Source organism: Telopea speciosissima, chromosome 2 (genome assembly GCF_018873765.1).
Source record: "Telopea speciosissima isolate NSW1024214 ecotype Mountain lineage chromosome 2, Tspe_v1, whole genome shotgun sequence".
NCBI lineage: Eukaryota > Viridiplantae > Streptophyta > Magnoliopsida > Proteales > Proteaceae > Telopea > Telopea speciosissima.
The window spans coordinates 23,936,289-23,960,994 of record NC_057917.1 but is presented as its reverse complement, the minus strand read 5'-3'; the positions used below and the strand labels follow the sequence as shown (position 1 = coordinate 23,960,994).

The following is a 24,706-nucleotide window of genomic DNA, read 5'->3' as shown; positions in this document are numbered from 1 at the left end:
ACACTCCCATACAGAAAACTGCTTCCCTTAATATTTTAAGTGAAAATAAATTTTGCAAATTATTTCTAAAACGGTACAGGATCCTGGTTCTCATTCGATCGTCCACAGATAGCCTCTCTCTTGATGTTCCCAATCGGGCAGTAGAAACCTTATTGAGAGACTATTTCACTCATAAAATACTCACCCACACCCACCATATCAATTTTGGATAATAGGACCTTAGTCATTGATATATCAAAGTACGGGTTCGTATCTCGCAATAACAAGGCCCTCATAGGTATAGGGTTTCGATGATAAGTGCCTATCCCTTACTTACAACTAGCGAGAAATGACACGAAAAGATTCTTTGCCAACACACACATATATGTACTCGCATTTGTACCCTGACATGAACATGTCTAGTCATACCCAATGTGATGACCATATGATAAGAATACCCAACCCACACCCTAATCGTGACTCCAATTTAAAATTTATATTTTAGGACACAAACAGCTCATAATTTTATACCACATGTGATAATATCAAATAATATAAACGGTTCAAATTAAAATAAACCTAGTTTGATAGACACATAAGTCCAACATGTTCACATTTGGTTATACAAAAATCATTAATCCAACTTGAGGGAGAGGTCAATACCCAAAAAAAAAAAAACTAGAGGTAGAGGTCAGAGTGAGACCTGGGATCGAATCCCGCCCTCACTATAGGGGGTAGTGGTTGAAATATCACTGTACCAAAAAATAATAAGAAAATTCACAGAGAGGTCCCACCTTTGGCTCTATGTTTTATCCTCACCACCCACGAGAATCCTTTTCATGGTGTCAATCAGCTCTTGCATCTGACCCCTGGAATGCAAGGGAGACGGATAAACACAGGTAAAATCCAACCGTCCATTGTGAATCGTGTCAAATACAGCAATTGAGGGACCCACGCCATGCACCGAGGAACATCCCATGTAGTCCTCCAGTCCCATCCATTGATGTAGCTGCGTGTGTTCATCGTTGATCACAGGGTCCTCAAACACTGAGATGAAGGATGTCCTCAAGGATGAGTGAGGCGTCAAGCCCGGGTTATCGATGGCCTTACACATGAGGACGTGGAGATCAGCCATGTCCGTGAAATGCTTGTTGGCATTGATTGAGTCTTTCAAGCTCACATAGCATCTGCTTGCTAATTCCCATAGTTCTTGTCCTTCCTTTATATCATGTGTGTTCACGATGGCAGAATGGTAAAATCCTGGAGAAACATAATTAACCTACACCACTCGAATTGGAATCCAACAAAATAAATAAATAATCTAAACCGTTCAATTGATGGGCCCTCCTTCCCAACGATGGGCTTGGTTAATCAGATAATTAAAACTTACATGCTCTGTCTAGTTGCAAGAAATAAAGCGGTCATGCCTACGGAATCAGAGGTCATAAATTCGATTCCTCTTCACCCTTAGGGCCACTCACATGAAAGTTTCATGGTTTATCATGTGCCTCAGTCTTTCCTGTTTCATTGCTGAATCTTATCAAGAACCCATGTTTCACCCCAAAAAGAACTTTTATAATTATTACCAGATAAGGCTGTGTCTAGGGGTTTCATAAAATCTCACCCCCTTAGGTACCCATCTCTTAGCCCAAGTCCAATCCTGCTAGGTTCAGCCTAGCCCAATCGAACCCTAATTGACTTTGATTGGGTTGGACTGGACGTTGACCCAGATTGACCTTCGCAGCACTATTCATGCCATTTCATCCCCCATTACGAATTGTAAATAAGGGGTTTTTGGAGGAGAGATTGGGTGTGGGGCCCTCAATTTTGTGAGAAGCCGTGTGAAAGAATCCCCTCACGCACGACTCGCAAATCTTTTTATACAATTTGTTTGGTTTTTTTTTTTTTTTTTTTTTTTTTTTTTGATGAAAATGTATGTTATACAGATTATATTATATATATACAAGGTCGGGTTTGATCAGGCCGGACTCAAATTGAGACCTCAACCTAACATAGCTCGATGCTGAGCCTAGAAATCACAATTCTAGCCAACCCTAGGTCATGACAAGCCTAGGGCAGGCTTGGATGGGCTTAGGATTGTCGAGCCAAACTTGCACCCCTAGTTATCAGTAATTCTAAATCAGGTTATTAAATTTTACTTTACATGTAATTAGATCCCTAGTATTTGAGAAGTAAAACAAAAATATATCTAAAAATATAATTATTAAGGGCTCATGTTCTTTGTGCCACAGTGCAGCCTGCGCCCAGACACATGGGACTTCCATCTTGGGGGCTCAAGGTGGTCATTTCGCCCACCCCCATATGTCTGGGCACAGGCTGCGCCCCCTGCACAGAGAACATTTGGCCAATTATTAAATGGGGTTTTATTGTTAACACTCCATAATGTATCAAAAAACTTGTAACCTTGCTTTTTGGCCTTTTAGAATAACGCCCTAATTTTTTCAATGAGGGTAAATCTTATCATCACATGTGTGTATTCATATAAACCAATGACAACTTTTAATGAAAACATATTAAAAAATCACTTTGCAATTAATTTAGAAAACACATTTTTCACCATAACGTTGAAAACTTTTGAGAATAAGACAAGGGGAAATCAAAAGGTATGAAGTTCTAAATATACTTATCTATAGAGGTAACATTTAGAGAGTAAACTATAAAAAAAATTAAAAATAAAATTTTAAATGTGTTTTCTTATTGACAATGCATAAGATATTGTTGCATCAATAACTGAGGGAGAGCGTGTTGTTCTTGCAAAGAAGAAGATAGCAATAGAAGATCGAGCCGAGCCGATTTGGTCGCTTCGATGCCTAAGTCAGAACTCTCTAGCAACAGATGATAGTAATTGAAATCAAATGATCATAGAAGGAGGTTACCCAGTTATTTATAGGTGGTTGAGAGTCTTGCAGGCGATGACGTAACTTAATAGGAACAGGAATCCTCCCAGCGCGAGTTTAGGTGGTTTGAAGCCTTTTTAGGACTGGGGATAAGCTTTCCAACCCATCAAGCCACGTCAGGCTAGATTAGTTTACTGATTTAGGGCTGTTAGGGCCATCCTACGCTATTTTCAGGGTGTGATTCCATCGCCCTATCCAGATTTGGCGTCGGGGCGAGGTTGGCCCCTTTCAGGGTCGAGTTGCTAATTACCCCATGCCGGTTGTTCCTCACCTCGTCCTCAGTGGTTGGCCCCTCTCAGGATCAGATTGCTACTTGCTCCAAGTCGATTCACCCTACCTCGTCCCTAGTGGGACAAGCTGATCGCGGGCATGCACCGTCCTTGCTCACATGTTATGACATATCATGAGCCCCCCACTCCTTCGGACGCTCGCGTTCGGAGGAAGTTGAATCGCCCTCGTATGGGCTACCCCTCTGTCAGGTCCCTTGCTTCGAGGCTGTCATTAAGACGTGACGGTTGAGCATTACGTGATGGTTCATACCTCGAGCGACGCGTGGCCTTAAGTCATCATGGAGCCTCGAGCAGGGCTATCGACGCTCACCCCCCGCCGTTGATGCCTTTTGTGCTTGACTGTTGGATCTTTACGGTCCTCCTTCTCCTAGCTCCTATAAATCTGCAATCTCTTCTTCCCATTTCTTCTCCTATTTCTCGGATTCTCCTACTGCTTCCTGCTTCTTTGCCTTCTCGTTCTTGGCTCGGTCCTTCGCCCATTTTACTCGTTCTTTACACACTTGGTCATTTTCCTTTTGCAAGTCTTCAATCTCCCTCTTGAGCCAGTAAGTTTTTTTTTTCCTTACCCTTTCCAATGTCTTCTAGTTCTTCTTCCCAGGAGCCCATCCCCTACTCTCCTGATGTTGCTGAGATGAGTGGGGACTCTGAGCCTGAAGTGAGTTCCGAGAGGACTCACAACGACCAGCTTGTGTTGTTTGGGTCTAAGAAATCCGTGGTCCAGTACGGCCATCTGGCCAGTTCCTCTCGCAATCTGCCAAGGAGAAGCTACCATAGACATGCCGAGGCCCTTGAAGAGCGGACCGCTGAGGGCGACCCTGCTTATGATGAGGAGGAGGAGGCCTAAAGGGTAGATGAGGCTGACATCATGGAGGATGACGCTGATGAGTCCGGTTCTGATGTCGGTGATGATGGTGGGCCAGTCAAGGGGGCAAACTCTTACGAGAGTGTCCTGAATGATAGGGCTTTGGCAACCCTACGGAGTTGGTATCTCATCCCCAAAGAGATCTGGATGCGCGCCCCGACCTCGGATGAAAAGGCGTGCTACTTCCGTGAGAGAGAAGTATGCCTGTACACGATCGCGTTCACTTACAGCCTTCGCCTCCCAGCCCGGAACTTCGTGGTGGACCTACTCAACCATTTCACGCTCTTCCCGGGTAGTTGGTCACGAACTAATGGAGGCAGATCTTCAAGTTCTTCCTACATTTTGCCCAGCTCAGCCAGGAGGTGACTGCCGCACTCTTCACCCATTTTTTCATGCTGAAGACGACGGTTGGGGGGGTGGTACTATCTTTCTCTTCGCCCCTGAAGGGGTCGCTGAGGTCTGTCCAGATGATCAGCCACATGCCGCAGTCGACTAAGAAGTGGAATGAGCTTAGATCTGTCCAGATGATCAGCCACATGCCACAGTCGGCTAAGAATTGGAATGACCGCTTCTTCTTTACTAGGATCCCCAAGGATCCCTTTCGGATGGAGTAGAGGGTGATCTGTCTTCGGGCTGTGAACTGCCCGTCCGAGCTCATCCCCTATGACTAGGCGTCCCTCAGCGTGTGTGTAGGTGGCGATCCTTTCGACGTTCGTCAGTTGAAAAGGGAAGACCTGCTGGCCCGCTATGGTTTGAGCTCGGCATAGGGTGAGTGTTCCCAACCCGGGTAGACGCCCCTCTCTTGTTATGTTTTGTTTAGTTTCTGACCTATGTTTATTTGATTTTCAGTGGATGTCCAGCTGGACTGGAAGGCGTTCAAATCTGATGCCGCGGCTCAGAAGAAGAAGCTGGCAAAGGAACAGGCCAATCACGAGAGGGCGGCCGCAAGCCCGATTATCAGGGACAGTCCTTCAAAGGACCCGTCCAAAGGCAAGGAGGTGCCAATCCACGTGCTCTTCCTCAAGCGTCTCCGGTGGAGGACAGCCATAAGAGGCAAGGGAGGGAAAAGCCCCTCGAGAAGGGTGCTCTTGCCTCGAGCACGCCTGAGATAACGAGGGTGATCTCCCTGGGCGACGAGGCCGGGGAGCAATGAAAGAGTCCCCCCCGGAAGAGGCTTCGTTTGATCCCCCGATGGGAGATCTTCGAGGAGGACAACACCTTTGAAGACTCGGCCATTGCGCGGGAGTGGCTTGAGCAAGGCTGCCTCCCTGAAGACCGGGCCGCCATGCAAAACCTAAAAATCCAAGCTATGGAGAAGGAGTTGGAGGAGCTTTGCACGAGTCATGGTGCGATCCGGGCCCAGACCGTGAAGGACTTCAAAAAATCTACCAAGCTTGCGGAGTACGTGAAGGGGAAGTCCCTAAAGGCGTACGACTATGGTGTTAGCGACACCGTTGAGTTCGTCCTTGGTGAGGACCCTAAGTTTAAGTTTGACAAATTCGATGCGTACGTCCCTCCCCCAGCGAAGTCTCCCGGCGTGGCTCTGACCAACGAGGTCGTGCCTCCTCCACCCCAGTCTCCTCCCCTAGCTCTTCCATGCGAGGGCGTCCCCAAAGCCAAAGACCCCGCCGACCTGTGACCCTTTTTGTTCTCTCTCTCTCTCATTCTTTTTTTTTTTTGTATTTTTTTGTAATGACGAACTGGCCTTTAGGCCATGTATAATCAATAAAACTTTTTTCTTCTACTTCACTTTGTCTTTCTCCAGTAAGGCCTTTTTGTTTATCTTGTTTTGCGCCAACTTTTGAGGTTGGACTTTTATGCCCCTTAGGGACTTTTGTGCCAAGTTACGAGGTCGATCTTTTAGTGCCCCCCTTAGGGGACTTTCGTGCCAACTTACAAAGTCGGTCTTTTGGTACCCCTTGAGGACTTTGGTGCCAACTTACAAGGTCGGTCTTTTAAAAGGTAGGGAGATTTTTCTTTGAGAAATAGGATTTTATTCTGGGCACTCCAAAATATAATTGCACATAGGCTTAAAGTAATGAATGGTAACTTTCCTTAATAAAATTTCTCTATAAACACAATCTTGACTAAAAGGAACAAACTTGGCGAAAAGGGGTGAACACAAACTAAAATTGAACACGAACTAAAATTTCTTTATAAGCACGAACTAGGCTAAAAGGGGTGCACACGAACTTTTATTGGTAAAATTTCTTCAAATTTTCTGAGTTCCATGGTCGGGGTATTTTCCTGCCCCCCGAGGTCTTCAAGCGGTACGTGCCCAATCGTATTTGCTTAGAGACCACATACGGACCTTCCCAGTTGGTTGATAGCTTGCCCTCCTTTTGTTGCTGCGAAGCTCGCGCTTTTCCTAGAACCAAGTCTCCAGCTCTGAACACTCGTTCCTTTACCTTTGAGTTGAAGTAGCGAGCCATTCTCTGTTGATAGACGACGTTCCTCAGGAGGGCGCTCTCCCTAACTTCATCCAAAAAATCCAGGTTTGCACGTAGCCCATCCTAGTACATTATCTCGTTGAAGTTTAGTACTCTGTGTGACCCAGCCAATACTTCTACTGGAGCCAAGGAGTTCTGTTCTATACGTTAATCAAAATGGGCTATCTCCCGTCGATGTGCAAACTGTGGTTCGTACGGCCATAGCACACTGAGTAACTCGTCCACCCTGTTTCCCTTGGCCTCAGTCAGTCTTCGCTTTATTCCTTCCAGAAGTGTGTGGTTTGTGACTTCTACTTGCCCATTTGCCTGTGGGTAGGCTACTACAACAGGTCTGAAATCTATATGATAGTGCATGTAAAATTGCCTGAACTCAGGGTTATTGAACTGCGTCCCATTGTCGGTGACGAACACCTAAGGTAGCCCGAACCTATAGAGAATTTTGTCCCCGAAGAACTCCATCTGCCTTTCTGTGATTTTTGCCAAGGGCTCAGCTTCTACCCACTTTGTGAAGTAATCTATCACGACTACTAGGTACTTTCTGCCCCCCATGGTAGGGGGTGAAGTCAGCAAGTATGTCCATTCTCCATATAGCGAATGGTATGGAGCTGAGGATAGAGGTTAATTGTGTCGCGGGCTGGCATGGAATGGGCGCGAACTTCTGACACTGCTCGCACTTCTTAACATATTAGATCGCATCCTGTTGCATCCTTGGCAAATAGAAGCCTAGCCGGAGCACCTTGTATGCTAGGGCATGTCCTCCCATATGACTTCCACATAGTCCTTCGTGCACTTCAGCTAGTGTGTATTGAGCTCGGCTCGGTGCTAGACATTTTAGTAGGGGCACAGTAATCGACCTTTTTTACAGCTGTCCCTTGATCATCGTATACCTGGCTACTCTCCCCCTGATTTTTTTAGCTTCCTCGCGATCATCAGGAAGTACATCATCTCGGAGCTAGCTCACGATCGGGTCCATCCAGCTTGGCTCAATATCAATTTGAGCGATCACATTCTCTTTCTCTTCGTAGGTTGGCCTACTCGAGTTTTCCAAGTAGACTGCTCTGCTCATCTGGGACAAGTCGTCGTTAGACAACCTTGACAACGCGTCTGCTACTGCATTTTCTAGCCGAGGCACTCTTTGTATAGTGAACATTCTAAATGTCACGATTAGGTCCCGGGCCTTCCCTAAGTAGGAGGTCATCCGGTCGTCCGTGGCCTCATATTCCCCGTTCACCTGGTTGACTACCAACTGGGAGTCGCTATTACGTTCAGCCCTTCGATCTGGATGGCTCGGGCCACTTTTAAACCTGCTAACAGTGCCTCATACTCAACCTCGTTGTTTGATGCTGGGAAGTCGAAGTGTAGCGCGTACTGTATTTTGAGGCCTTCTAGGCTGGTTAATATGAAACCAACTCTACTCCCCCCAGAATTACTCGAGTCGTCCACAAACATCATCCAAGGCACCTTTGGTTTGTTTTTTTCTTCAACTTCTTCTTCTTGCTCGTGCCCGTCCTCTGCCAACGTGCATTCGACCACAAAATCTGCGAGGGCCTGACCCTTTATGGCTGTCCTGGGTCTGAACTCGATCTGATACTCGCTCAGCTCCACTGCCCATGCGATCAGGCATCCTGACACATCTGGCTTATGTATTACCTTCTTCAGGGGCTGATCAGGCATCACAACTATGGGGTAGGCCTGGAAGTAGGGTTTGAGCTTTCTTGCTGCCATCACCAACGCGAACGCGAGCTTCTCGATCTTAGGGTACCTGCTCTCTACATCTAGGAGGACATGGCTCACGTAATAGACAGACTTCTGCTGCTCGGTCTCTTGCTTTTTGAGTACAGCGCTAACTGCCATGGAAGAGGTTGCCAGATAGACCAGCAGCTCCCCCTTTGGGTCGGGTCACACCAATAGGGACCGTCTCATCAGGTACTCCTTTAGGTCCTCAAATGCTCTCTGATAAGTGTCAATCCAGGCGAAATCCTTCGCTTCTCTGAGGTTTTTCAGGGTCTTGAAAAATGGCAAGCATTTGTCCCCAGATCAGGACATGAATCTGGCCAGGGTTGCCAATCTTCCATTCAATCTTTTAACTTCTCGGATCATCCTTGGAGGAATAATTTCTTGTATTGTTTTTATTTTGCTTGGATTGGCCTCGATGCCTCTATAGGATACCATGTACTTGAGGAATTTTCCCGAGCTGACCCTAAAGGCGCATTTTGTTGGGTTCAGCTTCATTTGATTTTCTCTAAGTACTTGGAAAACTTCTCTCAGGTCGGGTATATGGTCCTGGGCTCAAACACTCTTCACGAGCATGTTGTCCACATATAATTCCATGTTACGCTCGATCAATTTTTTGAACATCGCATTCACCATCCTTTGGTACGTGGCCCATGCATTTATTAGGCCGAATGACATGACATGGTAGCAGAAGTTCTCTCGATCCGTTCTGAACGCCATATACTTTTCATCCTCTTCTTCCATCAGAATTTGGTTGTAACCTAAGTATGCACCCATGAAGCTCAACCTCTCGTATCCTGCAGTGGTGTCAATCAGTAGATCTTTCTGGGGGGAGTGGGTACTCGTCCTTTAGACATGCCTTCTTCAGGTCGGTGTAGTCCACACACATTATCCACTTCCCATTCGCTTTTTATACCTTGACTACATTAGCTAGCCAAGTTGGGAATTGTTCTTATCGAACAAAGTCTGACGCTTTCAACTTCTCTACCTCCTCCTTCATTGTTGTTTGCTTGTTTAGGGCGAAGCTTCTCCTCTTCTATTGGACCGGCTTTCTTGTGGGGTCTAAGTGCAGGGTGTGCTCGGCGATGTGCTGCGGGATGCCCGGCATGTCAGTGGCCAACCAAACAAATACATCGGCATGACCTTTAAAGAAGGCCCCTAATTCCTTCGCCTCCACTTCTTTTAGCAATGCCCCGATCTTAACCTTCCTGGTCAAGTCATTATCATCGATTGAGACCTCTATCAGCTTTTCCACTGGTTCTCCCAGTGGGGTTTTGTTCATCCTGGTTGTCGCTGACTTCAACTGCATAGGCCGTCCCTCTGCAATTGCCTTTGGTTTGCTTTAGGAATGCAGCATGGCATTCTCTGGCCTTTCTCTGCTTGGTCCGGCATTCTCCCATACCATTCTCTGTGATGAACTTCATCTTGAGGTGTTTAGTGGAGACTATTGCCCCTATCTCATTCAGACTAGGCCTCCCTAAGATGACATTGTAAGTCGTCGCAACCCGGACCACCATGAAATTGACTTTCACGATTTTTTGGTATGGTGTCGTGCCTATTGTCATCAACAATTCCATTGAGCCCTCAATTGGGGCAGGAGATCCAGAGAAGCCATACAGTGGCGAGCTTTCTGGTTTCAACGTTCTCGACTCGAACCCGAACTGCAAGTACACGTCGTAGGACAGTAGGTCCACCGAGGCCCCAATATCTACGAGGATACAGTGCACGAGCCTTTTCACTATAGCTGCCTGAACCACGACTGCATCGTCGCGTGGCCAGCTTAGCCCTTTGAGATCGTCGTCTGAAAAAGAGATGATCGGAGTAATTTTTACCTTTTTCTTTATTTTCTCCGTCAGTCCTATGAACTGTGCCTTCGCCTTGGCCTTCCTAGTGGATTCTTTTCCAAGCCTCCCAATGATTGTGAGAATGGCCGGTGCCGTTGACGTGTTGGCTTCGGCCCCAGGCCTGCGATAATATGGTCGTTCTCCTCGTCTATCTCATTCATTTCTTTCCTGAGCTCGATCATCTCTCTTTGGCTCCGTGCTCGCGCCCCTTCGACCACGCGAGCCGTCCTTTCACTCGTCTTCCTTTACGTACCGTCGAAGGTGGCCTCTCTGGATTACATCTTCTATCTCTCTTTTCAATTGTCCGCAGTCCTTGATATCATGCCCGACATCTTTGTGGAACTTGCAATACTTCTTTTGGTTCCAATCCTCTGGTTTTGAGAACATCGGCCTTGGCCATTGTAGGAGACCCCAGTCATAAACTTCCATAAGTATGTTCGCCCTAGAGGTAGTCAACAGGGTGTAATTTGGGCTTCAATCTCGGTCCTGGTACCGATCCGACCTCTGCCTCTTATCATCCTTCTTCTCTTCCTTCTCGTTCGTTTTTCTCTTCTCCGACCCCTTAGTGTCAGCCGTCTTTTGCGCCTTTATGATGTCGAACATGTTGGCGTACTAATAGCACTGGTCGAGTAGCTCAGTCATATTGTAGACCGGCTCTAAGGCTAGGGATCAAACTAGGTCGTGGTTCGTGACCCCGTTGTGCAGGGCTTTGAAAGCCATGCCATCACCTAGGTCTTTTCTCTCTAGGGACTCACCATTGAAGCGAGTGATGTAATCTTGTATGGATTCATCAGGTCGCTGTTTCACTGCTAGCAGATTCGCTGCCGTCTTCTTTTGCTTCACACTACTTTGAAAAAGACTCACGAACGCCCAAGACAGCTCCGTGAAGTTTTTGATGGAGTTCAGCTTCAACTTGGAGAACCACAGGGCCGCTGGTCCCTTCAGGGACATTGGGAATGACTGGCACGACACAACGTCGGTCCCCCCGTAGACCGTCATCATCGCATTAAAGTAGCTTATGTGGTCGTTGGAGTCGGTCTTCACATCGTAGGCCTCGAAGCTGGGCGGCTTGAACCCCCGAGGGAGTTTTGCCTTCATTATTTCGACCGAGAGCGGGTGTTGGCCCGACCTAAAGTACTCCACGGGGTCAGTCCCTTTCTCTAGAACCTTCAACTTGTCGTTGATCTCGTTGAGCTTACGGTCAAGCTCGTCCCCTGCGAGCCGATTTGTGCATGTATATGCAATTTGACCATTCTACTTGTAACGACCATCTTCTCTATGCCCATTTCTTCGATCCACTAGTCTGGAGTTTCCTTCCCGTGACATGCATTGGTGGGATTACCAGGTACGGCTCTGTTCAGTTGGACTGTGCACTTTTCGACGCATCACGACTGACAGCTCTATGGTGCGTGCCAGGTTCTCAAGTGTCCTGGTTGGCAGGTCTCCGGTCCAAACTACTCCCGGAGGTGGTACACTCCTCGAGTGGGCTGGGACGACCCAACTCGGCTCCGGCTTCTCTGGGTACCGTCGCCCCTAGGGGTTCTTACTATCTCTTAGGCTCGAGCTTGTAGACCCGGTGGAGGTGGTGGAAGGGTAGTAGTAAGCGCGGAGGCAGGCGCAAGGTTGAGTGCCCTTCCTGCCTGCACTTCCCTATGCATGTCCCTAAAGAAGGCATTCTGCTGGAGCACTTGTTGTTGTAGGTCGTTGATTTGATCGATGGTTGCAAATGCGTTTTGATCCAAACCCATCGAGATCCTCTCTGGAAGAGGCGGCAGCAAGGGAAGGGATCCCTCATTGACTTGCGCCTCTCCCAGAGTTGCGTTGGGTCTTGCCGTGGCAGTCTCAACGGCTGGCTGCGCTCTTGCCGCGGCAGTTGTTGCCTGTCACGTTGTCAATCGTACTCCATGCGCTCCACCGCGAGCATTTCTTGCAGCTCGCCGGGTTGCTTGGTTCCCCTCCTGTTGGGATACATCAGGATTGGTGGGGACGACTTCTCGATTTCCTGCCATGAGAGCTTTCGTAGGTTTGCAAGTGTCATTCCCACAGACGGCGCCAATTTGTTGCATCAACAACTAAGGGGAAGCATGTTGTTCCTGCAAAGAAGAAGACAGCAATAGAGGACCGGGCCGAGCCAATTTGGTCACTCCAATGCCTAAGTCAAAACTCTCTAGCAACAGATGATAGTAACTGAAATCAGATGATCATAGAATGAGGTTACCCAGTAATTTATAGGTAGTTGAGAGATTCCTACAAGCGGTGATGTGGCTTAATAGGAAAGGGAATCCTCCCGACGCTAGTTTAGGTGGTTTGGAGCCTTTTCAGGGCTGGGGATAAGCTTTCCAACCCATCACGCCACGTCAGGCTAGATTAGTACGATGATTTAGGACCATTAGGGCCATCCTGCGCTATTTTTGGGGCGTGATTCCATCGACGCACGGTCGGCCCCTCTCAAGGTCAGGTCGCTATCTACCCCAGGCTGGTTGTTCCTCGCCTCATCCTTAGTGGTCGGCCCCTCTTAGGATCGGATTGCTACCTGCTCCAGGTCGGTTCACCCTACCTCGTCCCCAGTGGGACGAGCTGATCACTGGCATGCACCGTCCTTGCTCACATGGGGTTTCAAGTGTCAGAACCCTATTGGGTGCCGATTTTATGACGTATTAGGTATCAAATAACTTGCAAACTTACTTTTTGACCTTTTAAGTATTACACACTTTTTTTTCCCAGTGAAGATAAATCCTGTCATCATGTGTATTTACTCAAAAAATGTACAAAACAGTGATAACTTTTGACAATGACATGATAATATGTCACTTTGCTTATTTTGAAAAACCCTTTTTTTTCCTTTAATAAATTTTTGAGAATAAGAAGAGGTAAATAAATATATCTATATAGGTATCGTTTGTATAGTCCCTTATTAATTTCCTTTTACCTTTTTAAATAAATTTCAGTTCCCTTTTCTTCCTTTTACTTGCAACAGAGGGATAATTGAAAGGATCAATATCTTCACCGACAAGGATAGAGAAGTAAGATTTACCAAGATTGTGGGATTGGAGAGGTGGGTCCAACAGCTTGCGGCAGTCGATGAGAGTAATGATTGCATACTTCTCCCACTGATGATCAGGGAGGTGTTTCAAGGAATTTGCAGCGATCAATCCAGCAGCTGCTATGGCCCCACACAATTTGATACCCCTTACCCTGCATTCCTGCATTAACAAAAACTAAGACTCAATTGAGGGGAACAAGTGTGATCGATCAAAAAATTTTGAATTGACTCTATAAGGTTACACGGAAATAAAAGATAAAAAAAAAAGTCTCCAGCAACAAAATCCCATATTTTTTTCAGCTATTTTCTCCACTTGGAGGACTGATTTGGTCATTTGGACGTGCCACATGAATTACAATCTCTGGTTTTTTTTGGTGAATAATTACAATCTCTGGTTGCAAGAGAAACAAAGGGAAGAGAAACAGTGAAAGTCAATTAAAATCAAAATGTAGACTTCTATAAACATTGTTAATATGATTGTATAATTAATTTTAAATTATTTCAAATTAGAATATTAAATTTTTGGAGAGAAAAAACATACTACAAATGCGCCAACAATTTGGATCTTCTACTGTCGAGCTGTCCGGCAGGACCCTACTACCAAAACACATCAAGGCGATAAATTACCGCCTTATCCCTGCCCAAGCGCCTTGCTCTAGTGGCAAGAGATTCATGGCCAGCTCAACGAGTAGTCTTCCTTAAAATCTATATTACAGTTGACCTGGGCTAAGCCATGTGGCAAGGGATTCATTGCCAGCTCAACGAGTAGTCTGCCTTAAAATCTATATTACAGTTGGCCTCGGCTAATTCATCAATGTGCATCCAATTGAAATCGGCTTCATGCCTACTGAGGAATGATCCCAATTTCGAACACACAATCCAACGGTTGGGATGGCACGAAAGAAAAAAATTCTTTTTTTTTTTTTTTTTTGGTAAACACCAAGGAATAACATTCACTTGCTACAAGGAAGAGGGTAGGTTTATAGTTGGAGCATTGTCCATTTCCCTTGAGCTTATTAGATTCGTTGTGGTGGAATTTGATAAAATACCCTTCCGTAACCTTTGGTCCCATTGGACCATTTACGACTAGATATAGACCTACATTTGCTCTAACATTAAAGCTACTGCGGAGGAGCTGTGGAGCTGTCCCTAAAATTGTCTATTAAGAAACCCATCCCTAAAGCATGTGGTATTGCAAAAAGGATACTAAGTGACAAAAAACAAAAGGCTAATGAACGCTAACTGGCCATGAGTCTAGCGAGACTCCCACATCTATGTACGGCAAAATGATTGCCTTTTTTTTGTTTAAAAAAAAAAAAAAAAAAAAAAAAAAAAGTGAAGTGTAAGACAATCATTTTCATTTTCAAGCTGTAGAATGGTTTCTCGGGCAAAGCGTGGGAGCCACGCTAGGAGCATGCTAGATTAGCATTCTCTCATCAAAAAAATATAAGGGATGCTGTTTTCTGTGCCGCAGCATAGATTGTGCCCCGCAGATTGAGCCCAAGCACATGATGGTGAGCGCAATAATCACCTTGGCCCCTCAGTGATAGGCCCATGTGCCTGGCCGTAGCCTTATACTATGGCACAAAGAATATTCTTCCAAAATATAATTACAAAGGAAAACAATTTTCTATGAGAAATCGTGGCCCTACACGTATGGATGCAGAATGGGCATTTCTACCGTTTTTAATGGTGTGGGGTAATTTTAGCCCCTTCTATGTCCGAGGCTGGTCACTACATTTTTTCTTTTTCTTTTTTGGATAGAAGGTGTGGTCCCTACACTCTTCCACCAAAAACATTTATCCTAAAATCCCTGTCTGACTGCCTTGCGTAGGGCATCTATCCCTCTGTTTATCTCTTCCATCGGGTGGCTTAAAACAATTGTAGATATATCGCTTCATATGAGGAAGGAGAGACAGCCACAGGGAGGTTTAGTAACCGGCGGCAGCATTCTTTTTACCCCTTGGAAGAAGAAAAATAACTAAAAGAGTGGACTGCACAATGGAGATCAGAGAACACTTTACCGTAAGAATTCGATCAGTCTCATCCGGGTTCATCTGCAATCTTATGACCTGCGACGATCGTGGCGAAGTCACATCCTTAAACTCTAGGTTGGCAAACCTCAGCGCGTTCAAGGAGTAGCCGAGCAAATCCACCCCTCGAGCCCAGAAAGGCTTATTTGCTTTTCCGTTGGGGATAAGCCGCTCTAAACTTAAATTGAACTCCTCTGTTTCCTTCCCTTGTTCCTTTCCAACACTGCCTTCTTCTTTCCGTCGGACCAACCCAAGCAGTTCCGTCAACATAAACACCGCCGACGTACGATCGCAGACGGATGTGTGGAGGCGCAGTGCAACGAGCCACTTCGAATCGGGCAAAGCGTAAAGGCAGGCGAAGAGTACATCCGTGTCGGACTGGTCGGACCAGGGGTTTTGATTCAATTCGTGTTCGATGATACGATGGAACGGTGAGATCTGGCCACTGTTTGGGTCGCCTTCGGCGAGACTTTGAAGGAGTTGAGAAGTTGTGGAGGAGTCGAAGGACTGGATTTGAAGGAGAGGGATGGGAGATACGGTGAAGAAGAAGGTGTTGGTGTTTTCGTCTCGAGTAATTCTGGAACGGAGGATGGGATGGAACTTTTGGAGTTCGTGGAGGGCGTTTTGGAGATGTGAGGTTCCAGGGTCTTTCGTGAAGAGCATGGCCAGGACGGTTATACCGGTGCCTCCTGGTACGGCTCGGCACCAGCTGTGCTCTGTGCCGCCGACGGGTCGACCCTTTTGTTTCAGATTTGCTGCCGGATCTAGGGTTTTGGGCGTCACATCAGCCATCTCACATAAAGACACAAGAAAGTGCGAGAGACGTCGTTGAGTCGTGAATCATTGAAGTAACACTACCTGTTAATCATCTTCAGGTTTTTCACTCTAAAAAGACGTACAAAACTACTGAACTAGAAAACCCTCTTTATAGTCACTGGATAGAAGGAGAAGACGGACGATGGGGCTGTAGAGCAAGGCTATATCCACGCTGTCCACTAAACGTGCTTGAAGCCCAACGGCGGTTAATCAAGGTCAACAAAAGCCTACTGGCATGAACAACTTCTTTTTATTTTTTGGGAAAATTTCACCAACACCTAGTGAGGATTTGGAACCGCGCGTGAGGGGGTTTGGCGTTCCCAGCACTGGGTTCGTTGGGTTTGGGGTTATGTTTCTCGGTTGGAGAGAAAGAAGGAATGCGTTTTCTCAAATGATTATGATTTATCAGGGAATGGGGATCATACAATTAAATGAAATGGAGTCGCCACCTAGGATTAGGGCTTAGGATTCATTGGTGTAGTCTTGTGAAAGGCTACGGGACTTCGTTTGGTCTAGTCAGAGATTCGGAGTAAGTGGTCAGGTTACAAGAGTGAGAAGGTGTTAAGCACCCACCTCGCCTGGTAAAATCGATCTTTCTACTAGATGCTGGTTTTCAAATATTCTTCCTTCATAATGTCCTATTTCCACATGTACAGCTAAAATGATGTGTAAACTGCTTAATTAAATTAACTACTATACACTACACAATCATAATTTAAAAGGTAAATTTCACAGACACCCCCTATAAGTATTCGAAATGACACGAACTTACCAAACTTGGTCAAAATGGCAACCTTCCCCCTGATGTTAAGCAAGGTTACCCCCCAAAGATAAAATGATGATTTTACCCTCTTAGGAAGAGTTACCATTCAAAGTGAAAATGTCGATTTTACCCTCTTAGTAATTTTTAGGAAAAATTACTAAGAAATCTATCATCTTCCATATTCTTCCCGCTGGAACGCATTGAGGCACCGTAGGAGAGCACAACCACCGTGGGCGACCATCAGTTGCGCCAACTCCAGCTGTCGACAATCAAGTCCGACGATTTCTTCTCCGACGATGATTACTTGCAGCAACTCATCATCACCCATCTGCAGAAAATGAAACAAGAATCTGTAAGTGACCTACTGACCTAGGGTTCCCTTAAACTGTTCAATCAAGGTTTTTGTGTTCTGAATTTGGATGTCCATTTCTATTGCATAATAATCTAATCATTTTGATGTTTAGTGTTAAACATACATAAGAAACAGCAGAGATTGGAATGGATATGAACTTAGGTTTTCGATCTGTTATAGTGACTAGTTTAATCCTGTAGATACTCTGTTTTTTAATCAATTTCAGGTTATGGCGTTTTAATCCCTAACTATAATTTGTTTTGGGTATCCTGTTTCTTGAACTTGGAATAAGACCAACGAAGTTGAAGCATTGAAACGAGAACTGCCCCACTGTACATTCCCCTTCTCTTTTTCCACCATACTTCCAAGTGATCGAATCATTTTTTTGGACTATTTTTCAACATATGTTTTTACACTTCTGCTAGAAGTTTATACCACAAGGGCCTATGGTTGACACCTCCAAGTCAAGCTGATGAAGATGACACTTGCTACCCGTGACATGATCAGATTGAATTCCAGACCCTGACACAAATAAACCAAAAAAAGGCATTAATAAGTTAGCAGGGTAGGAGAGAAGGTGCAATAATAAGTTAGCAGTGTATGGCTTGCACTTTAGCAAGCCAAGATTTGATCCAACAGATTTGACTGTCAGGTATGACCTAAAGGGTATAGATGATAATTGAGACAAAAACCAAAAAATCTGAAGAGTGAAGGATTTGGATGGAGATGATAACCAAAAGGAAAAACGAGAAAGTAATGGGAGTGAAGGCTGTTGGATGGAGATAATAAAACCTCATGAAACAACTAGAAAATAGAGGGAGTAGAATGAGAGATGCTCTGCATCAATTTTCTGCTTCAGAGCTCTAAATAGCAAAGTTCAAACCCTTAAAACTAGATAGTGAATGTGTTTTAAGAAGTAAATGCAATGGCCTTAGATTTTGCAATGTGATTGCAATCTTCCTACTCAGGCTTTGTCTGTAACTTTGGATGCAAAGGCTTAAAAAGGTGCTCTCACACCAATAAGGTGCTCTCTTCTTTGTAAGCTAAAGGGACAATATATTGCTAGCTAGCTAGCTAGCTCATTCTATGAAGATAGGTAGATAGAACTGAAATTGTGATGCATATGAAGATGATTTATGACAACTTTTAGGTGTTTGAGATATGAAAAGAACTTGTTTGCAGTGGTCAATACAAAGTTAGGCCCAAACCCTAGGTGAATGCAAACTGGGACCAACATAAGATAGCAAAAGAAGAGTGACAGGAAAAAAAGATGAGCAATTTTGTGCCACATGGTTCCATGTCTTCTAGTTTCACTTTCATCATCATTTAGGGAACCACTTGTGTAGCCTGACATGGAAAGAGTAGGATACTATTGCTGTCCAACTTTAAAGACCCCATTACTTAGATAGATTGATATGATTTGTATTGATATTTCCAATTGTATTGATGTTTATTTTGTTTATTTTGCAGATAAACAATGTCAAATTCGAGTGTAAATAACAACAATGAAGGTTACTTGATGTATTTGAACTTGAGGTGTTTTTGTAGAAGAAGAGCAGCAGTAAGAATTTCACAATTTGCAGACAACCCGAGCAGGCTATACCAATGGTGCACAGAGTACCCTGGAGGAGGTGGTTGTAATTTTTTCTCTTGGTGTGACCCCATACAAGGACCAAGAGCAATGATTGTGCCCAGTGACAACCCACAAACAGATGTAGGTGAAAGAATTCCAGACTTACAAAGTATCAAGAAAGACATCCGCAAGACACAGAATGCACTGATGCGGATGGAGAAGTTGGAAGAAAAACTACTATGTAGGGTTAATATTCTAATAGTCTTGGTGGCTGTGATAGTTGTATTGCTTTTGAAGCGATAGCTTAGTTATTGTAATGATACTCTTAGCACTTTGGAACTACTATGTATTGATATGGATGTCGTGTCTGTCTTTGGGTAGAATATGGATTATATGTAATATGGATTAGCTTTGAAATGTGGCTATGCATGTTGGTGTTTCATGTACATGATGTATGATGATGTTGATTTGCATGGATGTGGTGTGGTGCATTGTGTTGCTAATAAAACATGTGAAGATTCAAGAATTTTGATTGACATGAGTGCAGTAATGTACGGTGATAAGGCATGAAATGGACTGCTCATGCTGCTGACGTGGCAGTGAGGTGGCCATTTGGATGTGGCAAAGCCACATTGGCAGCCACCATGATGACAATGACTAACAGGGCATGCCCAAACCATCTATTTGGAGTCTGGAATCTGGATGTAACCATGTAGACATAGGAGAGCTTTCACAAGCATGGCAAAAGTTAGATCAGAAAAGTTGAAAAAAAAATTATAGTAAAGCCATTTCATGTACATCATTACTCTTTCTTACCATTCTAGTGTCAGGAATGAACACACAATGTCTTTTAAACATCATCTTTGGATAAAGAAGATCAAGAAGATATCATACATATTTGATATTCCAGAAGGTGTGCGGGAGAGAAAGAGAGAGAAAGAAAGACAAAGAGAGGGAGAGAGAGAGAGAGAGAGAGAGATAGAAGAGATTAGGTGGGTATAATGGAAAAAAATTGTCATTCATCTGGTGGTGAATCCACCAGCAGCAATAGTAGAAGCAACAACTTCCACCAGCAGAACCACAACAACAACACTACCAACCACAGCAATAGCAGAGATCAGTATCTCAAGCACCTCAATAAGATCTCTCACAAGATATCTAAAGATTCAACAGCATCAGCCAGCAAACTCAGCAACAATCACAGCAGCAGCAGCAGCAGCAAACACAGCAGCAACCACAGCAGCAGCAGCAACAACATCAGCAACAATCACAGCAGTAGCAGCATCTGCAAACTCAGCAGTAACCACAACAGCAGTAGCAGCAACATCTGCAACAATCACAGCAGTAGCAGCAACAGTAGCAAACTCAGCAGCAACAGCAACAACATCAACAACAATCACAGCAGCAGCAGCAGCATCAGCAAACTCAGCAGCAACCACAGCAGTAGCAACAACAACAGCACCAGCCTCCAGTGTATAACATCAACAAAAACGATTTCAGAAACAGCAGGAATGAAACACTAATGCTAGAATCAAAAGTAAGAAATTTTTCACAGCAAATTTGTAGATGCACTTCAAACAAAAGTGGAAATTTTGTTTAATTCATAAACCAATACAACCAAGATTGTTCTACCCCATTGTTTCCTGACAAAAAGTGTGCATATTCTGAACCTATTTACAATCAATAAATTCTTTCCCTATAGCTGTGCATCTTCTGAACCTATTCCCATCAACACAAAAAAAGTTTAGACTATGAACATATCATCTTCTGCACCTATTTACAACCACCATATTCCTTCCCTAAAAGTGTGCATCTTTTGAACCTATTCCCATCAACACAAAAAAAGTTTAGACTATGAACATATCATCTTCTGAACCTATTTACAACCACCATGTTTCACAAAAAAACAAAAAAAAAATTTCATCTCCGTGGGTTCCATCATGTAGCACCAGTTGAACCTTCCCCTGTTCTCCTAGCTTTTGCCTTTTTCCTTTCTTGCCTGGCTGCCATTTTTTTTCTTTTCTTGGCCTGATCAGTCATACTGGTTTTAGCAGAGGCTTGAGACCTAGTGACTCTTTGAGAGGCTTGAGACCTACTGACATTCCTTTGGCTTATCTACAAAAAATAAAACCAAGTTGGTGATCAAATCCATTCCATATTTATTTCAATAAAAACACAAAAAAAATTAGCATTCCTTGACATTACCAACCTAACTAGCAGTTGGTCCCATATGGCAACCCCTACTATTATGGCCCATTTCTTTGCAATTACCACACCTCACAGTCTGATTTTTCCTCCTAAACTCTGAATGGTCTGGCTCACCCGGTTCCCGTCGCCTGTTTCTTCTAGGTGTACCTGGTTGCCTCTTCAATTTAGGAGGTTGGAGCACACCATGTAGTACATCTGTATTAACTGGCAACTATTTCAGATCTGGCATTGGTGGAATCATCTCCCTATATGCAAGCCGAAGTTTCTCAACACTATAATAGTAGTCACAGAAATCATCAATGTCTCTCCTCTGCTCTTGAATGCATGCTGCTACATGCTTACAAGGGATTCCTGAAATCCTCCAAACTCCACAATCACAATGTTTAGTGCTCACAATGACTATAAATCTTACACTTCCATCAGTGACTTCATACTGATTTTCTCCAGCAAAATGTACGTGACAAAACCTTGCATCATCCACAATCAATTTCAGCTTCTTCTTTATAGATGGTGTTACCTTCCCCTCAAGAGAGCAAGCAAAGCTATACTTTTGCTGTAATCTAATCATCAATATTAGCTTAATATCATCTATTAGGCTAAGAATAGTCTTGTTTCTCATTGGCCCTATCCAATTGTTGAATGATTCTATCATGTTATTAGTAACATCATCACATTTTGCCTTAGTGTTAAAAGCATGTCTGGACCATGTACAAGGGGGATTCTGAAGCAACCAACCATGTGCTTCCACATTAGTGTCTTTAATTTTTTTCATTGCTCTCTCATAAACCCATGCAGAACTTGCTTGTACTGCTTTCCAAAATTGTGACCTCAATAACAATCCAGGAAAGGAGACTTTGAAATTACTGTAGAGATGCCTACAACAAGTTCTGTGGTGAGCACCTGAAAATATATTGTTGATAGCATATATAAGACCCTACAAAAGACAAAGATAGAAAACAATCTAGAATATGTAATGTACATTTGTATATGCAATGTAAGATTAAATATACAAAGGAAAAAGGTAGTTTAGGAATACATACCTTCTGCTTATCTGTTATAAATGTTTTGTTAATGTAATCTACAGCACTCTGAAGTGCATCAGCTAGATTGTGCAGAAAAAACTCTCAAGTTGTTGTGTTCTCTACTTCAACAATAGTAAATACTAGAGGAAACAAGCAATTGTTCCCATCAACAGAGACAATACACAACAAAATTCCACCAAATCTTCCCTTCAGATGACATTCATCTAGACCTATAAAAGGTCTACATCCATTCAAGAGCCCCTTCTTACAAGCATCAAAACAAACAAACAATCTCTGAAAAGTAGGGTCATCATTGAAGTCATGCCTTACATCTGGATGCAACAAAACTACTGAACCAGGAGTTTTGTTTAACAACAGCTCACAATATGCTGGCAATTTGGAATATGAAGCTACATGGTTACCTGAATGCTCTCCCTTGGCAATCTGTTTTGCTCTGCAACAGTGTAACCTATGTACTACAACCCCATATTGTTCTTGTATGGATGTCATCATACTCTTAATACTCATGTCAGGCTCTTCCCTAAGCCTGGTTGAAAGTACTGTTGCTATCCAACCAGATGTTGCATTGGAATTTTTTGATACGGTTGCACATGTATGAGCTAGTCCTATTGACTTGATCATGAAGGTTACACCATCACCAGTAAGTGATGCATGTACCCTCCATGGGCACCTATCAGCTGCACATATGGCTGTGACCCTCTTCCTCTCATTTTTAAATCTCAAAATATCAAAGCCACCTTTTATTGTAAATTCTTGAAGGACAGATCTGAATTGTTTGATATTTTTAAAAAGTGAATGTAGCTTAAAATTTGTACCTCCATCAACAATACCTATGTCATCATGTGGCATGTCCAACTCCTCATCTACATTCGAACTTTCATTCCCTTCATTCCCTTCATTCCCTTCATTAGTAACTGCCTCCTCATCATAGTCATTTGATGCATCATCATCTAAACTGTCAATTTCTTGCTCTCCACTATATTCAAATTCAATATCATTATCATCATACCCAAAGTCAGTTTCTTCTTAGCAGTGTTAGTAGCTGGCATAAATGATTCTGATATCATCCTCTCATCAATAACACTAGCTGGAGTCCTACTACCAAAATTACCACCACCCCTTCTAATAGGGCGTTTCGCAGCCCTACTAGATATAGTTATACCCCTTGGCTCACTTGTTCTTCTAACCACTGCACTTGGAAATCTATTAATGACATATATTTCTGTGGGGCTTGGGCCAACTTGCATATCATATACATAGAATTTGACCACATCCACATCCTTACACAATCTAAACATTGTCAATATATTCTGGTCAAAGGCAATGTCCATATCTTCTGAGGGGTCCGGTAATATACATTTAATAGAAAAATTTACATCATACCCAACTGGTGCATCATTCCTCACAACTGTGTTGCATATATCTGACACCATATCCAGGTACCCATACTTGTCTGGGTCTACTAACTTTTCACTTGTTATCCCTTCATAATAATATATAAACCTTGTCCACTGTGCTTCACTCATTTCTTATACCCTGCAACAGTTTGCAAAAGGAAACAAAGACTAGTGTCAAAATTAGTTGTCACATTAACAATATCAATCTCCTGCTGAACCCTTTACTATGCCTTTGTTTGACATGCCCAACAAGATACAATCATAGAAACCAAGCACAGGCCATTTAGCAATCCCATTAAATGCATCGCCAATACCTTTACTACGGAAACTCTCCAAAACATAGTCCACTTCATATACTAAGGTAGAATGTAAAAGAACTGAAATGCTATATATTTTTTATAATATTTGTCATAATTAACCAAAAAAATTAATATTTCTCATGTTCTTACATTCTTAAATAAAAAACATAATACTATAAGATACAATATCATTTTTCCAGAGACAGAGAGAGAGATCCATGGCCTAAAACAGAAATGAACCCACACTAAAAATTTTAAAAAAAAAGTAAAAATTAAGAGTAAATCATTCTAACCAAAGCTGTCAGTGGGAAATAGTCAAACAGGTCTGTGAAGATCTTCCATACATTGCATTAGAGTGGCATATCAATAAGAATAAAGAAGCACATAGGGAAAGCTAAAAATTATAGAAGAATGTTATTCCATGGCCAAGCAAAAACAATGTAAAACACAACCAGATAAGTCCAATCAATTATCAGTTCATTAAATTATAGATTACACTCTATGATACAATAAATGAAATGTATATGAAACTTGGTACATTTTCCTAGATAGACTTGGGCATGAGGAAGGTTATCAAATGCTTATGGAAAGACAATTGATTGAAAAGTACACAGCTGAATTGACTCAATGCCCATCAACAAAATATTGATCAGCAGTAGATCCAATCAGTTATGCAAAAATTACAAGGAAAATATTTGGAGACCTCATATGTGACCATAACACCAACACCAGAGCATAGGGACAAATTTACAAGCAGGCACATGAAGCATGAAACGTAAACAATCATAGACCCTTAGAAGCTTAACATATTAGCTAATGCTAAAGCAAGCCCACACTAACAATTCAGTAAATCTCAACCAAGGTCCATTTCACAAGGTGAAAGAACAACCACTCAATTGGTCTACATCATCTGAACACGAAATCAACTATTACTACAAACTTGTATTGATTTAATCACTGGCCAAGTCCCACAAAAGAACCAAGATTTACTACCTTGGGAAGAATCCAGTTTAATACCCTATAGAGAATACAGAAAAAAAGGAATGTGAATGGCAACCACTTCTCAACACATATAGATCCTAGTCACATTTACTTTTTCAGA

At 43.4% G+C, this 24,706-nt stretch overlaps 1 protein-coding gene across 2 annotated transcripts; it reads right to left on the bottom strand.

The window, feature by feature from the left end:
• Window positions 1–710: 710 nt before the first annotated feature.
• LOC122652543 lies at window positions 711–19,630 on the bottom strand. 2 transcript variants are annotated; one of them, XM_043846316.1, is made up of 4 exons: window positions 19,615–19,630; window positions 15,145–15,947; window positions 13,112–13,280; window positions 711–1,239 (listed from the first exon to the last, which is right to left on the bottom strand). In XM_043846316.1, the coding sequence occupies exons 2-4, from the start codon at window positions 15,943–15,945 to the stop codon at window positions 782–784; spliced, it is 1,428 nt and encodes a 475-aa protein (XP_043702251.1). In that variant the 5' UTR covers window positions 15,946–15,947; window positions 19,615–19,630; the 3' UTR covers window positions 711–781. The 2 variants fall into 2 exon arrangements, with proteins under 2 accessions (XP_043702251.1, XP_043702252.1); XM_043846317.1 differs by having other exon boundaries at window positions 19,581–19,617.
• Between the last annotated feature and the right edge of the window lie 5,076 nt (window positions 19,631–24,706).